This window comes from Sebastes umbrosus, chromosome 4 (assembly GCF_015220745.1).
Source record: "Sebastes umbrosus isolate fSebUmb1 chromosome 4, fSebUmb1.pri, whole genome shotgun sequence".
Taxonomy (NCBI): domain Eukaryota; kingdom Metazoa; phylum Chordata; class Actinopteri; order Perciformes; family Sebastidae; genus Sebastes; species Sebastes umbrosus.
Window position 1 is genome coordinate 13070626 of NC_051272.1, and position 18452 is coordinate 13089077.

At 41.5% G+C, this 18452-nt stretch overlaps 1 protein-coding gene across 8 annotated transcripts in view; it reads left to right on the forward strand.

The window, feature by feature from the left end:
* Positions 1 to 18452, forward strand: part of shank3a (SH3 and multiple ankyrin repeat domains 3a) — a 211121-nt gene that overhangs the window by 71861 nt on the left and 120808 nt on the right. For 5 of the 8 annotated variants that reach the window (XR_005206500.1, XM_037766242.1, XM_037766244.1 and 2 more), the window contains one exon: positions 641 to 712. Coding sequence is in view for 5 of the 8 variants with exons in the window: in XM_037766242.1 (XP_037622170.1) it covers positions 641 to 712 (72 nt within the window). In the remaining 3 variants the exon portion in view is untranslated. Of the gene's footprint in view, positions 1 to 640; positions 713 to 2071; positions 2203 to 8085; positions 8478 to 18452 lie in introns of those variants that run through there. The other 3 variants (XM_037766248.1, XM_037766246.1, XM_037766249.1) reach the window with 3 other exon arrangements.

The following is an 18452-nucleotide window of genomic DNA, read 5'->3' on the forward strand; positions in this document are numbered from 1 at the left end:
CTGCCGTCACAAGCTAGATTTTCTAAAGCCTGAAAACAGAGCCATGAGGAGGTGCAGAAGTTTAGTTATCTCTCAGAACACTTAAATTACAATATGCTGAAAGGTTATTATGGAATTTATGCCCAATGATGCCAAAAATATACTGCCTACTGCAGGTTTAATATCTGGTTGTCTTTTTCAATTTGTCAAACATGTATGCAATGTCCATCCTGCGCATTTATTCAGTTGAAATTGGAAACTATTTTTATTGTTTTGCATTTCATTTTTTACACTCAAGCTTCAAAGAGCAATAGACGGGTTTTCGAGCAAGATGTAATATGTGGAAAAGATGACAAGTAGGAACGCTGGGAAAAAGATGACAGCCGTGCACAGGGAGATGTTTGGTCCCCTAATGTCATCGCATGGTTATTAAACGAGTCAAAATTTCTCTTTCTGTCTCTCTGCTCCCTCGCTCACTTTCTCTCTCATATGACAAGCCAATATTTGATCAAAATGATTTGACATAGTTTGGTCTGAGGAGCTGATACTGTGTGAAAAAATAATTATTGTTTGTTCTGTGTGAAGTGTTTTTGTTAAGCAGTCAAACACGCAAAAAGAAAGGGTAAAACGTGCTTAGCCCCTTCTGTTTGTTCTGTTTCAGTTCCGCTATAAAAGACGTGTCTACACCCAGACTTACCTGGATGAAAAGCAGCTGTCTAAACTCCACACCAAGGTAAGACCAGAACAGCTGTGCACCCTGTCATCCTGACATCTGAAGAGCTTGTGCTTTGTGCAACCCTCTAAACCGAGTGAATGACACATGCAGCACAAAGACCTGTGGTCAAAGCTTGGTTAGCATGGAGGCCAAGTGGTTACAGCAGATGCTGGGAGGCTCTGCTTAGGTTTTATGTTCTAGTCTTTATAAGATGCTTGGAAAGTGGACCTTGGTAACAGCTCGACTATGTGCGTTAGTTGGTTCATTTGTGTGTAATTAGGCTATGCAGAGCCCTGAGAGCCTTGCACGAGGACAATGTGTGTGTGTCTGTTTTGTGCTGCCATTGCACGTTAAAATGAACAGGTAATCGTCGTTTCACTTATTTCCAGTCATGTGTAACATCCCATCCTATCTTTCTATCTTTTCTCCTATCCTTTGTAATTGCTTCTGTCAAAATACTCAGCAGGTAGCACTGTAATTTTCTTCCGTGTTAAACACATAATATCCTGTCCTACAGTACTCAAACATACAAACTAGAGTGGAACACAACGTGGCATATAAAGCAGCACTGATTGATATATTTTTTCCTCTTGTTGAGCACCAACACACTCGTGTTTTATTGTGAAAGTAAGGCAGACTGGACATTTAAAGGTGCTAAATCCGAAATTCAGAGCATTTGTGTTGCCTCCACGCGGCTCTCAACATGGCGACGGCTGAGTCGGCAGCTAGCAGCTAACGGTGCGGACAGTGAAAACGACGGCAACAGTGCTGACAGAGCTAACAATGTTTACCTGAGGGGGAACTGGAGAGTGGGTGCTATGCTTCCATGACAACACCGGCGGTCGGGACGGTGTTATCAGCTGTGAGTTAGCCAGTGGGGCACGCACACATGCATTAATACGCACTTAAAGGAACGTACGGCCGGCCAAGTGATGTCAACAAAGTGCGGAGAAGTTCAGATTACAACACACACAGAGGGAGCGTGACTTCATTCTCTGCTCGGGACGCCATTACTCCTCTTTACATAGTTGTTTGCTGCTATATTAATGCTCTGAATGTCGTAACCTTTAAGAAAAGGCTAAAGCAAAGTTCAAAGTTGAAATTAATTCAATTATATTGACAAAGTCTGTATAAAATTTGATCTCAGATCAGGTTGAGAATATCTGTATCAGACATTTGTGTAACGGTTTTGTGTATTACTGACTAGATATGAATAGACACAGAAGGCAACACAGTTTCAGTAAAATCAGTCTCTACTTGTTGGATAGGCAGGCTTCTACGCAGCAACAAAAAGGCAGTCCAAACTGGCAAACGGAAGCAAAGAGGCGACGCTGGCAGACGTGGTCGAGGGCAGGCAGGTGGTCACAAACGCAGATACAGAGCTGCAGAATAGGGACAAAGACTGGCACAGGAAGGCTATTGAGCAACCTAGACAATCTGGCAGAGTGTGGATACCGGCTGGGCACTGCATATACTATGAATAATGGAGTAATGGAGACTCTGAGCAGGTGAGCAAGCAAGTAACTAATCAGTTGATCATCTGAAGCTGGAACTCAGTGGGGACGACTAGTGGACAGGTGAGGAATGGCAGGTCTGAAATACCAGGAGATGTCAGTAAGTAGATGCAGATGAGGCAGATAGAGATGCTTGTGTGTGTGTGTGTGTGTGTGTGTGTGGGTGTAATAAGTGGAACAGACAGCAGAGAGAATTGAATGGATTTGCATCAAACCTCATCAGAGGGCAGGAGATTTACTCTGGAGAGAATTAACTGTCAGTTGTGTGTTTTTGTGTGTTGGAGAGAACAATAGTGGCGGAGTTGCTGTTGCTTACAAATCGTGGAACTGCAGTTTTGATCATTTATGCATCAGTCAGTCCTTTTCATCCTTGTGATTGTCAAAAGCCCATTTTCCAATTTCAGCTCAACTTCACTGAGAAAATAACATTTTACTTTTTCAGCATATGCTGATTTTGTCGAACATTACTGAACAGGCTGCTGCATCACATGATCATCTGATAAATAAAATACCATTAAGTAAGACCACAAAGTAAGCTGCTATCATCCCTTATGTGTGACTAATGTTCTTAGATATGCTTTTCTGTTTAAAGGCTGATTTAGCTTTGTAGTGAGCTCCATACAATATATCCCATGAAAACATTTCATTAGGATGTTAACCCTCTGAGACCCACAATACACCTGTTTTTGTCTTTTTTAGGGGGGGTACAGGGGGTCTTTAGGGGGAGATAGCAGGTGAACAGTAGATGTCACATAGACGTGTTGTACATCATCTGAAAGTTGGGAACCTGAAGATTAATTTGAGATGCAGCTCAACACTGTGTGTCAAGTTGTTCTAGTCATAAATCAGATATAAACATGAATTAATAAATAAATAAATTACTTAATTAAAATAAAATGAAAGTGTATAAGGGCTTAGAACATTATGATCGAAGTATATGATGGTCATCTCTATATTCTATTATATCTCATAAGTTGTTGCAGCAATTTTTGGGTTGATATAATTTGTTACACAGATTTGGTGCTAAATTTAACCTTTTTTTTTTTTTTTAAACCAATCGAGAATTGATAAAAGTGATCAATAATTCCTCCTTATGTTCTTGAAACTGCTCATAAACCCTCTTACTGTCAATCTACCTAGGAAAGCATCTGAATGCTCTAGGTCTCTAGTTTGTGGTTGTAAAGGTTCATGAGGCTGTGATTATCCTAGAGGTCACCACAGGTCATTTTATACAGAGAGGTCAAGTTTAAAAAAATTAAATGAACAATGAAATGTCTACTATGGGGACTAACATCATCACACATGAATATAATTGGGCTCATTGGATCCACAAGAGTCTCAGCTTTACAGTCATACCTAATTAACTGTTTAGGGACCCCAGTATGCAGAAATATTCAGATACAACATTTTAGAATAGGTGAAAATAACTAATTTATACTGCATGCAAAAAACTGCATTGTCTTTGCCCCAAACTGAATGTGATTATCACAAAGTGGGCATTTCTGTAAAGAGGAGACTTGTGTGTACCCATATAACCCATTTTCATTCACATATATCTTGAGGTCAGAGGTCAATGGACCCCTTTGAACATGGCCATGCCAGTTTTTCAAATTTAGCCTTCATTGCACCTTCTCTCTGGCTCTTTGCTATCATAGTTTGAGGAACTAGACTAGAGTGCCTAGCAAACATTGGGTGGTTCAAGACTATTCATTAGCACCTAGTAGCTCCTTTTTTTTGTTGTTTTCATTTCTGTTTTTAGTGAAACGGGCATCTGAAATTGTACAGTTAGCATTATTGCTGCATTGGTGTCTGCTGTTTGTACAGTTGTCATGGAAATAAATGCAGCTGTCTTTTGACTGCCTTTGTATGTCTCTCAGCTGCTTTCAACTAAAGAGCACACAGGATAACAGCACTTCACAACAATCAGTCTGTGAAATGTGAGATGTGAAATGTGAAATACATGTACACTATGGCCTTTTTCTGCCACAGACCAATTCCCTGTGAGAGACTTTTCAACATTTATTTGAACATTTGGAAAGTAGAGGCCAAAGAGTGGCCTGTTTTGGGAATCCATGGCTTCGTCCTGGATGTGTGTGTGGGACATCTGAAATGTCATTGGAGAGAGGGGACTTTGAGTTCATTGTTGGGTTATTCTGTCCAGCTGCTGTATATTCATGGACAGTGAGTGTTTTCTTGCTGTGTACTTCTATTGAGAGTGTCAGAGAGAAGGAGAAATAGTGAATGAGAGGGAGATGCAGGAAAGCTGTGATGAGAGGGATGAGTCACACTCTCAAATATTGTCTCTTGTCTAACCAGTCTGGTGTGAGGTGCCGCCGTCTGCTACTGTGCTACATCGCTATGATATTATTACTCAACCAAGATCAGTTTCTGCCCAGCTGCAATTTAGGTGGTGATTTCACACAATACATCTTCTATAAAGAGATGATTTGTTGTGATTGGCCTGTCTCACAGGCCAGTAGACGTGGAACTGGTAAAAGTCTTAAACGGAGAAAAGAGTGTGAATCACCCGACACTATCTCACTGAGAACAAACCTGAATGCATGAATGGGTAGTGAAAGCCAACGTGTTGTTTGAGCTATTTTTTTTTTTTTTTCAAGCAGTGAGTAATCCAGGACAGCTGTGTTATTGGAGAGAATGAAGGTGGTAATTTGTCAGTACGAGCTCCAGAAGCAAATTCTTGTTTTCCTCTGTTACTAATCAACACAGAGACACCAGTCATTAAAGGAGGTGTATCAGGTCAAATATCTGTCACAATACATGTATTTATAAAATACTGGTGTTATGTCTGTTTGTAAAATATTATTTTGCAGATTTGGTATTTCTTCAACTTTTCTCAACATGGGTCAAACACTTTCTCATTTTACAGCTAAACAGTACAGAACAAGATGTTTCTGAAACATTTGAAGCGAGAAATAGGCATTACAGCAACAGAATATTGATTCATATTTGATCGTCGCTGCCTAGTTTGACCGTTTGATCGGAGTTGGCGAGACGGCTCAGAGACGGCAGACTCCAGCTCGGCTCTGATTAGTTGTTTTCTGTGAAATCTTAGGAGCACCGGAGGACACAGAGGCACATGATGTTTTTCAGATTACCTGTCTCACGCACTACTGTCAGGATATAGTGAGCGTTTTTAATCATATTTGCTCCATTTCTATCCACTGCTGGTTATATATCTGTAGCAGTACTGTAGTATGCAAATTATTCAATCATGAATGTTAAAGGCTTTTTACAGGTCTAGTCACTGCTAATAAAAACAACATGTTCCCTTGTGATGTTACAAAGTAATGGAACATTGATGTTTGCCCCCCTCTCTGTTTTTTTTCTGAATGGCAGATATGCTTTTGTTGCATAATGACTTCCAGGGGGTAAAGAGGGAAATCCTGTTATAGTGACTCTTGCAGCCTTGGCAGTCACGATGTTCACTATTCATCCAGCAGCACGCTGCCCTGTTAGGCAGAGGTCAAGCATTAGCCTACTTTTGCTGGTATGGAGCTCATTAGCCGCAGGCTAAAGTTTGAAATGAGGTCATAATTGATAGGATTTTCCCATTCTCCCCCCCCCTCTACATCCGACCCAACCAGACCTCTTCACCCTGAAACTGTCCTGGTTAACCACGCAGGGGGGCTGCACTGAACATTTACATAGTGTACTCTCAGGGGGAAAAAAGAGTGCATGTGTGTGGGTGTTTGGTGTAGGAGGTCGGCCATGTGATGGACAGGGCTGCAGAATGGGTGGCTTTCTTGCAGTGTGACAAAGAGCCTCCAGTGATAGAAACTACCCAAGGCCTTTTTTTCTCAGTCCTTTAAGCAATTTATTCAAACTGACTCAATGATTGTTGACTTAATTTTACTCACTCCAGCTGTATGATGCCGTCAGTATATTGAGTTGCCATTTTAAAACAGGACACCGTGTTTATTTATGGCTGCACATCAAAGGGAAATATTTAGCGCTGCAACTAACGATTATTCTCATTGTTGATTAATCTGTTGATTAATCGATTAATTATTTGGTCTATAAAATGTCAGAAAATGGTGAAAAAATTCAATCAGTGTTTCCCAAAGCCCAAGATGACGTCCTCAAATGTCTTGTTTTGTCCACAACTCAAAGATATTCAGTTTACTGTCATCGGAGAGTAAAGAAACCAGAAAATATTCACATTTAAGACGCTGCTATCAGAGAATTTTTACTTTTATTCTTAAAATAATTAATCAAACCGATTAATCAATTATCTAAATAGTTAATTTAATACATAAATGTATATATCATTCATCCACTTTTCAGAGTGACATGTTTAGATCAAGATCACCTACTTTCTTGCTGTCTTATTTATGAGGAGCAGAGTACTAATGATCCTAATCCTACGTATTGATCAGTTTAGATGTATGTGACCTTGTGAGGAAATCTTCATACACATCTCAGACAGTTTAAAGTTGACTGGACTGTTATACTTTTGCAGCCAGAGTAAGTATAAAAGATGAGATGGTTGGATGGATAGAAAGATAGAAAGATAGGCTGTATATATGAATGAAGGCCCTGGGCATCGTGGCTGTAGAGATGGCTAAGAAGGGGGTTGGTTGGAAGAAACTAAAGAGGCATGTACAGTAGTGGAGAGCATTTAGTAACGCACTATTTGGTAATGTGGTCACAGACTCCACAGAGCACACTGCTAGAGTGAGGGCATTTCCATTGTGCTAATATCATAAACCAGTTGAGAAATTGCACACAATATCAAAATATAAAATGTGCTCACTATTTGGGTTAAAAATGATTGTTCAGTATGATTCATAAGCTAAACTAATGCTCACATCTTGCCAAGTTTTTTTGATAGTGTCCATGTGTGGGAAAGCATAATTCACAAAAGGCTCCCCCAGAAAAACCTATTGCAGAGTAATGCTATTCCTCCTACACCCAGGCTTTGTATTGCAGCTTATTGTATTTATGAATGAGAATTCCTGCATTATTTTTCAATTTACAATGAAACCACACAGAGAATGAAGAGCTCATTGTAGGTGTGATATTGTTCTGAGATGCCAGATCCCAGTGAGCATTTGCACAGAGCCTAAACCCTCCTATCAGTGCAAGGTTATTGCTGCTGCAGCCATCATGAAATTTGATGTGGGATTTCTGCATAATACACACACACACACACACACACAACATGCACACACATACACACACACACACACACAGCTGCGTGGAGCAGGATGAGAGAATATTTCCAGTGGGGAATCCCTCACACACAAAGCTCCCCTTATGGATAATCCCTTAAAAGGAAGAGAAATGTAGTACTTTGAAATAGTAGAGACATATCTGGGTAGAAACAACAACATGCATGCTCACACACACACACACACACACACACAATTGAAACAATATTTTCCCAATTGTAGAAAGCGTGGCTCAGCTGACGTTGTTTGTGTTTCTAATTTGAGATACGGTATGTGTCTCTGTGTTTTTGTGTTGATGTGGGACACGTGTACATACTGTGCATGTGTGGTGTAAATGGGGTTATTTGTACAAACAGTTTGCATTTAAATGAAACCATATTTTCAGGAAAACACTCGGATACAAAACCATGAGCGTTAGTCAATAGTGATAAAGCTCCCACTGTCCTGGAACACTTGGTGTGGACTGTGATAACAGAGACTGCACCAGCGTCCTACAGCATTTTTTATGTCTATGTCCCATTCTTTTCTTTATTTCCTCTCACTTTAGGTATCCTTATCTTTCCTCGCCTCGCTTCTACACCCCACCCACTTTCCCTCTCATTTTCTCTTTCCCCTCTCTCTCCTCCCTCCATTTTCCCTCCCTCTTCTGTCACTCTCTCTCTCTCTCTCTCTCCCCACCCTCCCTCTGTTCTCTCCAGCATCCCTGCAAAATCACCCCTTCCCATCTCTCCGTCTGTGCATGCACAGGAGTCAGGAGTGTGTGTGCGTCTGCGCTTTTGGGGCGAGTGTTTGTGTGAGTGACCATGCGAGTGTGCATGTGCTACTTTGACAACACGAGAGGTAGTGAAGGAGAAGGAGAAGGAGAGGAGACGAGGAGGAGGTGGAGGAGGGGGACTGGATATGGCCATGTGGATGATGTTTTGGCACTGGGACTGTAGCTGACCTACGGGAGTGCGCGTGTGACGGGGAGTGTGTCCGTGTGTGAGTGAGATGGGATCCGCTCTGGGCAGGAGACAAGCAGCCGAGAGGAGAGGAAGAAAAACTAAAGAAGCCAGGAAGGCCAGACTCAATAGTAAGGTACCCCAATAGCTCTCATCATCTCTTTAATATAATTTGATCATTATCTCTGGCGTAAAGGCGTCTTTTTCCTCTTCTGTCTCTCTGTTTTTCATACTTTCTACCTCTAATTATTCCCAAACACTCCCCAACTCATCCCTGTCTACCTGTCTGTGCTCTCTCTCTCTCTCTCTCTCTCTCTCTTTCTTTCTCTCTGGCTCTCGTTCTGTTGTTATGCTCTGCTGCATGTTAGCTGTGTGAAGAGCTGGTGCAGTCTTGTCTGAAACCTTGACAGAATGCTAATGTTTCTCTCTGCACTGGTTCAGCTGCTAACTGTAGGCTTGGATCACTGTGTCTGTTTGTGTGTGCCTGATATGTCAGAGGATGTGTGGATGTTTGTGTCGAGCTGTGGCCAGTGTGAGTGGTTGTGCAGTAAGTAAGGCAAACATATTTGTGTGTCTGTATGTGGCAGATATTCCTGTATGCAGGTGTGTGTTTGCACACATGCGGGTGCACGTGTGTATGGAAATGTGTTTATGCGCTCACGTGACAATGTGTTTGTGCCAGTGGCTCTCTCCAGGACAGAACTCGCCTTGTGGTTTTAACTGTCTGTTACCATAATGCTCCGCTTGTGTCACATTGCTGCCATGACCTGCTATTGATGCTCTCTGATGGAGACGGCCTCACCTAATGTGTGTTCGTGTTGGAAAGAGACAAAGCTGCAAAGAGCTGAAAAGAAAGCACACAAGCTGGGCCACAGCGGGCAAACTTGTTAAGCTAAGTAACTGCCCCATACAGTATATTTTGTGTGAAGCTCCGCTGAGAGTCTCAGAGCTGTCAGTCTCAGTCAGTGAGCGCTCAGCAGGTGGCAGCCGTCAACAAGATGCCCTGTGGGCAGCTTGACCTGAGCTACTGCACAAATGGGCAGCCTGACCTGCTCTACAAAATATCCCACACAAACATGTCCTCCATGTGTCCATTTGGGAAAATGAATACAGTATAGAATCTCTCTAGGGATGCTAATTTTGAGAACATTTTAACCGTTAACAGACCGTCGTTAACCGATTATTATTATTATTATTAACCATTAACCGACAAGATTAGTGCGTCACATGCAGCGGTGCGCCAGCTGTAGTGTATGAGCACAACAGACAACTGAGTTCCCAATTCACCCCTCCGGGAGCGTCAGCAGCCACGCTGCTGCGTGCATTGTCGAGGACACATGCAGCCACTTTCCCAGTAACTCTCCACCGCATTATTTGGTTTAGTTTAGCAGGTTGTCAGCTGTGTGTCTGCTCGGTGTAACGATACTAACGATAGCGAGTGTCCGAGAAACCGTGTTTGTGTTCATGCTTGTTTCACAGCTTAAGTGTTGCCGGTGGCTTCATGCCCGCCGTAGTCACACACATACTGTCTGTCAGCCCAGTGTAACGTTAGCGAGTGTCCGACAGACCGTGTGTGTGTGGCGGCGGTGAGTTTGGGGTTGTCGGTGACGTTATAGCTGTGAATGAAGCTGTAGGAGTGTGTGTACAGTTTATTTGTTGGTGAACAAATGCTACAACTCCTCAAGACCCAAGCCAACTTCCTGTATCTAGCATCTTCGACTCTGACTCTCTTAAGGTGGGCTGTTAAGGTGGACCCGCTTTTCTCCTTAAACTGACAAGGCACTCCTCTGATAGCATTAAAGGGTTAAAATTCTTAATGTCGGTTAAAAGGTTAACATCCCTAAATCTCTCTGATCTCATTTCCAGTTCTACGTGTCCTATCTGTTGTTTTGTAGCTTTATTTTTCATGTGCTTACAAATCCAGCTATTGAAATAGCCATTAAAAGTACACACTGCCCTAAAGTGTGAATTGTGTTCTTTTGTTTTGGCCTGGCTTGTCGTGTGTAGGGCTGTCCCGAGTAACATTTTTTGGGCTTCAAAGCTTCGGTGAGAAACATTTGAAAGTATTCAAAGCTTTATTGAGGCTGAGATGTTTTTCTGTCTGTCTGTCTTCATCTCCCCCGTTTCAGTGCTGCTGCCGCACTACTATACACACACACACACATTTACACACAACAAAGAGCGATTTAAGTCTGAGAATAGCTAATAATAATTCATGTTGAAAATTAATAATTTGGGATTATTCCTTATTTCATGGGCTATTTGGGGATTTATACATTATTATTACATACATACACTGCGCTACCCTAATGTGTTTGTCTCATTTTTCGCTTAACCCGAGTAGGGTATGCATGTGTGTATGTGTGTGTGTGTAAGAGATATAGAGACAGTGATTAGACAGATTAGAAAGAAGGAATTGATTATGTTGTTTTCGGTGTGTTCTGAAACCAGGCCATGTAGAAACTATAGCCCCCGGGCTCTTCATAACACACCCTAGAAAGCTCTATGTGCGTCTCTGCTTGCAGGTATTGCTAATGTTAATTTTTTGGGCTCTGTTTTGTGATTCATGTTATGTATTATCAGTCAGTGCAGTAGAGGAGAAAGGGAGAAATACTGTATGTTCTCCAGAGCACTCTACCTTAAAGGAACAGTGTGTAACATTTCAGGGGATCTATTAATAGAAATGTAATAAAATATTCATAACTATGTTTTCATTAGTGTATAATCATCTGACACTAAGAATAATTGTGTTTTCATTAGTTTAGAATGAATCCTTCATATCTACATAGGGAGCGGGTCCTCTTCACTGAGTCCTGCATGTTGCTCCTTCATGTTTCTACAGTAGCACAGAACGGACAAACCAAACACTGGCAAACTGGCTCTAGAGAGAACCTTTTGCGTTTTTACGTTACCTGAAAGCCACCGTAGTTCTCAGACACGCTTGTGAAATTGCGGTAACATGAGCCGCAAAGTGCAAAACCGTGGTACCGCCAGCTGCCGTCTGACTTCCGTTGCTCCTAAAGTAGGGTTATTATGGTAAGGATGGCCTCTGAGCGAAGTGAACGGCGTTACCATAGTTTTGCACTCGGCAGCTCACGTTCCCACAGTCTTGGAAATGGAGGAGTGAACGGAGGGGTACTCAGTTGGTTGCAAACTGCAACCACACCGCTAGATGCCAACAAATCCTACACACTGTACCTTTAAAGCTGAGATCAGATAAAGTAAAATTAGGAAGTAGGCTAAATCACAAATTTGGTTAAAATGTGTTGCTCTAGTCTTAGAAGAACCACATGCTAAAATAAGGTTTAGTGACGACGGGCAACAAGACAAGCAGAAGTTGGTTAAATCCAACAATTTCCCAGTTGGTCCTCCTCCAGATCTCTGACATCTGATGCAGTCACCTCCACATTCTCTACTCATTACGCATTATGGCTCATACTATACAGGGATTTCTGTGGTGGATGACAATAATGCACACCACAGCCGCATGCCTACACTGTTAGAATGAACAAATGCATCTTATTATTTCATGTTTGCAGATAATGTAAACCCAACAAAAATACATTTAGCTGGCATAACGCTCCACATACTTTCTGCTTTTTTTGTGTGTGTGTTTTGACAAAAAGTGGAGGTACCATATATTGTGCATCCATCCATCTATTCAACTGAACTGGAACTTGCTGTTTGGTCTTGATGATGCTACACATCATTGCACAAGTTCGTTTCACGATAAAGAAATGACACATTGTATAGTTCTTGCTCCATACAGTATAACATCCCACCAGCAAGAGACTCCATCATTCAAGGTCAGGCAGTATGAATAGATGACTGTAGAATAGGATGCCAGAGGCATAAAGTACAATAGAGTTCTAATAATCATCTGGCTGAATAAAAACACCACCCACATACCCCCTGCCTCAGCCTGGAGCGTGCTGGCTGCCCTCTTCTGTTCTCTCTCTGTAGCCTGTAGGCCCGTTTGTAGCCAATCAGTCAATAAATCAATGTTATTTAAAGTGGAGAATCACAGCATGGTCCCAATACACTTAACAAAAGAGTACATAGAACAAAGCATACAGCAAGCAACACAAATAATTAACATTAAAAGTAAAACATTAAAAACATCTATGTTAAAAGGATGTTAAAAGGGTGATGGACCTGAGTTCTGGGGTAGGCTGTAATGAATACAAAGGACAGAATAACATAATACAATTTAAGATAAAAAGATTATCATTTTAAAAACATCATTTTAAAAACATTAATGTTTAAGAGACAAAACATTATCATTTTAAAAACATTAATGTTTAAGAGTTGATGGACCTGACTAAGCTCTGGGGTAGGCTGTAATGAAGTAAATTAAAGATTTCAACTGATCGTGCTTCTTTAACAAGGTTCAAATGCAAGGGAGGATCATTTCTTTGCTATATTTTCAGCTGTATTTTGTTAAGTGTTGCTAGGCTGAGCTCCAGTTCACCTTCGGTCTGTTTAGTTGTGTTCGGTCCTCTGGCTCTGTCCCCATACTTTCTGCCTGTCTGTGTCCTGGTGTCAGTTTGTGTGTCTGTCTAAAAGCACATGACTGGACCTGATTCAGCTCTTTCTTTCTCTGGACTCTTTGATTCTGATGACAGCATGCATTCCCCCTGCTTACAAACACACATAGTCATGCATACAAACAGCAATAGAGCCCTATTGTCATATTTCATGTGGACTGTAACTTAGACTGCACACTGACATTTAGTCATTACTCAAAAATCTATCTTTTGAGTATCAAACAACCCATGTGGAAACTGTGACACCTGGTCAGCTTGCATTCACGAACCATTAATGCAGTTCATGGTAACCACCATTTTTGATAGTGCCGTAGTGGAAAATGTCTGATTATATCCAAAGAAACTTCTCAAACCACTTCCGTATCAATACCAACCTCTCCATCATCCGTCTACACTTTTTCCATCTCAGTCCTCACACATAAACGTTGCCTTCCGTGCAAGCAGGTGCACCCGAATCCATTTGAACTTCCATGATCACAGGCCACATAATGAGAATATAGGGCTCTATTTCTGTGAACCCTTCAGCTCGGCGCAGATTGCAGTCAAGTGCGCCCTGCTCAGCTTGTCGGGGGGGCGTGCCAAGCAAACTTGTGGTATTTTCGTGGCCAGCCTCACCTGGCATACCTTACACCTCACACTTACAGAGCGGGATCAGACAGAATATAATTATCATACATTATAGGTGGCCGCGGTATAGAGGCTGTGACAACCGCGGCCAATCACATTTGCTACTTTCATCCCCTTTAAAAAACACGGCAACACTTTGACCAGACTCATTAAAAAGAAGATTGCATAGTTGTTCTGTGTTTTGGATGGAGACATCAGGAGAAGACTGGCAGGAACGAACTGTCCTGAGGGAGTTATTAGCGGAATGTTGTAATTGATCTGCGATTTTTTCATGGTGCACACGGTTCACAGTGTGCCTGTTGATTTGCAGTAGAAACTGCAGAATAATTAATCAAAATGACAAGTTTGATGTGTACATAAGCACTGTGGTTTCTGTGGTTACTTACTTATTACACAAACTTGAACCAGCGGATCCGCCGTGTGCAATTGTGGCTTGACAGTGCACCACACCAGAGACTGCAGATGGACCAGATACCTGTAGAAAGAGTCACCAGAGGAAAGGCCCTCCGTTTAGACTACCTACTTGCTTTAATGGATTACAGAGCTGAGAATCACTCATCCATCTTTATTATGTCTCGAAATAAAACTAATGAAATAAAGATGAGAAGATGAACAAAAAAAGAAACAGGGAGTGTGATTTTAGGGAGATTTATATGATAGTGACATCACCAAATAAAGTTGCCGAAACATTATGGAACATAAAGATTTGCGTTGCTCACACGGACATGGGCTGACGTGGAATTGTGACAAGGATATGTTTGGGTCTTTTATACTCCGGGCGGGTTTCTCCTCGAGGCAAACCGCCGTTCTCAAAGCTCGTCAAAGTTCATTGTTAGAAATATATGAATATGCACGGACAGGCGAAAACCTGCTACACAGAACTCCCTCGAAGGGCCGTGTCTGAAAGGCGTGACATCACTTTGGCCATGCGGACACTCGCTACCCTTCTGAGCTCTCGACCTGCTACAAGCAGGCGGGCTGCGCAAGACACACTCGTTCTTCGCACCAAAATTGCAGTGCACGGCTTGATTGTCATCGCCACACTCTCTACCGCGCCTCTCCTCCCACTGGGGCACACGGCGAGATACCAAAATACAAAATTGGTGCAGTTAATAAGCTCAGTGCAGGACAAGAAAAATACCAGTTAGCCAGTGGGACACTGTGTTCCGCGCCCTGCGCCAACACGAAGGTGGAGCCCATAGAGAGATAGAGTGGTATCACTGTAACACCATGCATAAACGGTCTGCCTTTCATAGAGATATTGCTTGTGTGTGTGTCTTTGTGTAGTCATTAACACAAATCTGCACATTTAAATGTGTGTGTCCCTGTTTATGCCAATGCCTTCTTTTTTTGCATTAATGGGTTGGCAAGTATAAGCCAGAGCTCAATTGTACTGATGGAAGAGACGATGCTGGACAAAGCCATGCTGCCAGTGTGGCCAGGAGGGTGGGTGGAATTGGTTGAGCGTACAGCAGAATGTGTTTGGGGGTCCACATACAATAAGCCTGCGCTCTGCATGTTTGTGAGTGCGTCGATGAGTGGGGAAAGAGGCCGTGGCTTTGCCGTGCTTTGTTCCGGCCTCTAGCCAACCCTAACAGAGCTACCTCAGTCTGTCCCGCCTGCCCAAACTGTAGTTCATCAAGAGGAATACTAGACATTTTACAGAGCGAAGACAAATCATCAAACCAGTGCTTCTGAAAAGGATTACTCAGGAGGCACCATGCTGCTGCGATCAGAGAGAGCTACGAGGAGCCGGGCAACAGAGGTTAGACTCAACACACTACCGCTAAAATGACTCATGACATCAAGAGTAAATGCAGGTTATCGTCACAGTGTGGCTATGTCTTCTGACACTGTTCTTATTTAGATACCCATATAGAAAGGAGGTTTATAGTAGTTTATTGTGAAGCAATTTGTTTGTTTGCCTGCTTTGAATTTTCTGGACGTCAAAGTTTGTGGCTTGGCATTTACTTTAAGTTCACATGTTGAACTGGTTGGGTGCGTATGTGAACCAGTGCTGTCACAATACTGGAATTTCGAACTTCGATACGATACCTTGAAAAATATCAGTATACTATATCATTTTCAATGCCAATTGGCACAACATTGAGGGCATAAAATGTTTTTATTAAAAGATTAATAGCTGTGTTTGTAGAGACGAGAGAGCAGAAAGTGCAGCTGGTACTACCTCGTATTGATACTGTGAAAAAATGAGTGTTGAAACGGTTTCAAATACGCAGTATTGATATTTATCAGTACTTTGATATTTTTGACAACACTAATGTGAACTTCATTCGACTGCAACTGCTGATTTTTTCTACTATTTGGTGCATGAATGACAGATTTTAACTCAATAGGAAATAACTGATCACATTTACTGAAGACTGCTTTGACATGACCAAAGTTACAGGGACTGTATCAGATCAAATTGTCTGCCCTGTTGTTTCTCATTTTATTATGTGGTTTAAAAAAGCAGAGATAGCCCACATAATAGGGCAACCATACTGGTATGTGCATGCTGTGTCAGCAGATGGCATGTGTGACCATTATGATAATATCTCATGTGAACTAAGACAGCTGTGGGACTGGGCTTCTTTCTAAATCACTAGAGAGGTGTAACATTTTCATGATGTGCAAAAACATTTACGGCCAATGATGTGTTGGATGTTGTTGCTATAGTAACCGCAGCCCCATCACTGAATATTTTTTTTTACTGCACTCATGCATCATAAATAAAATGTGTGTTGTGTGTGCTAAATTATGAATCAGTAAGTGTTTGTGTGTGTGTGTGCATGAGTCCAATACATTTCATCCTCGAGCCTCCAGTGCGTTTTCATGTGGTGTTCGTTTCCCCCTAAGCTTAAGAGTGTATCAAATTACTCCGAGATTTATTTTTGCTGCGATACAGTAAAGGTTGAAGATTCCCCTCACAGAAAATCCTATTTCTTGGGATCAAGTCCGTACTCTGTCATACAGCGTGTTGGTCTTTTTGTAGCTGAGAGCATTACTCTTTAAGCCTGTTAGGTATGGATATTGGAGATTACTTAAGCTCTCGCTCTCTCAGACAAACATACTGTAGGCTGAGGTCCAAACAGACGTAGATAGAGGCAGAAGTGCTTATAGACACACACACAGAGATAAAACACAGAGGCACCAATCTGTTCTAACAGGCGTGAGACGCTCTGTGTCTCTGAGGGGAGTTTAAACACCCACATTAAACCAACGAGGTTAATTAATATGTTCTTTTATTGGACAGATTTACTAAATACACCAGTAAGATATAATGTTATTGTTAAACGTACACTCTGCCTGTGGGTGGTGGGTTTTTAAAGGAATACTCCACTGTTTTGAGTGTCAGACACACTGAAGGCTTAAAAAGTGACTCTGTAAAGTTGCTCCCTTGTGGAGGATGCAGCAGTAGTTAGCTTGGATTAACATTGATTTTTAATAGTGAGTTATATTCACTGCAATAAAAGTGGTCTGAAAGCATCCATAGAAACCTTTCAAACCACTCCTGCACCACGTTGTTGCCCATCAAATTTACTCAGCATGTCATTCATCAGTCATTATTGTGGCAAATGTGCCAAAATGTGGTTATGTCAACCTCCCAAATCCCACAAGAACACAAATTCTCACATGCAACTACTCCAAAATAATAATGGACAGCCATCAAAAACAATTTGGCTATTGTGAAATACTGTATGTGTGGAAAGGCAAAATATTAGACAAAACAAAAAAAAAGTTTGGGTGAAATCGTAGATAAACTCTGCAGAGAAAGTGAGAATGAACTTTGTAAGAGCGAGGTGAACTTCAGCTGAGCTTTTTGCAGCTAAAAACTGGATGAGCTAGTTAACAAATTAATATTCTCATGGCACGCTACACTGTTTCTTTTTGCTCTCTACTTTCACCCACCTTCTTTATAATTGTTATTTGTCGTGTGTCAAATTGAGAGAGAATGTGTAGTTATCTAACTGGTTACAACATGAATGTACTGAGCAGCGTCTGAAATTAACTTCTTTTCACTTCCTGTCACTGGCAGGCAAGTATTTTTTTTATCTGCCACACAGAAATTGTATCTGCCACTTTTGAAATCTATGCGCTTAATGAAAGAATAACATTTTTGATCTGATGTCATTCAACATTGATATATTTTAAATAACAAACATATGCATGGTAAATTCCAGAGTTTGAATTACACTGCAGCTTCAGTGGGAGCCCTATTTTTGGGGGGGTGGGAGGGTACTGTACAAAGTATTGTACTGTACTTTGCTATTGTCATCTCTAGTAGTTATTTGCATAAAAACACACAGTTCAGATGGTTATGATTATTTAAATATTTGCTATGATTAAAAGAAAATCTTGGCATCAGTAGTCTTAATGATGTTATAAGCCGCTTAGAGCTAGTGTTAGAAATTTAAACAGGTGATAAATCTCTCTCTGATATCTATTTTATATTGCTGTGAAAACATCTTCACACAACTGGATTTATTCAGGTTTCTCGCCAAAAACTACATTTTACGAGATTACATTTCAACACATCATGATAATGTTGAAATTTACCTTCGTCCAATAGTAATTTTTGAAGACAGCTTGAACACACCATAATGTAACTCAATGGCACCTTCGTTAACGTTAGTTGCTCCGTTATTTAGCCAAGCAGGACTGTGCTGCCCACTGGCTTCTAACAGGTAACGTAACTAACTCTCCTCCTGTTGATTTCAACACAGATTTGTTGTTGACAGTGTCGCATTATCAGGGGAAAAAATAGGGTGCATCCCCTCAGGTTTAGTAGCGCCATGCTTTTTAGTGCTTTCTTTCTCTCTGCCGTGGCTCCGGTCCCGAACAAACTGAAACGTGATACAGCGTGGATATGCGCCATTGTGTACGCGTAACTGTCGGAAAGCATCGATACAGACAAATTGATCGTCACAGATGAG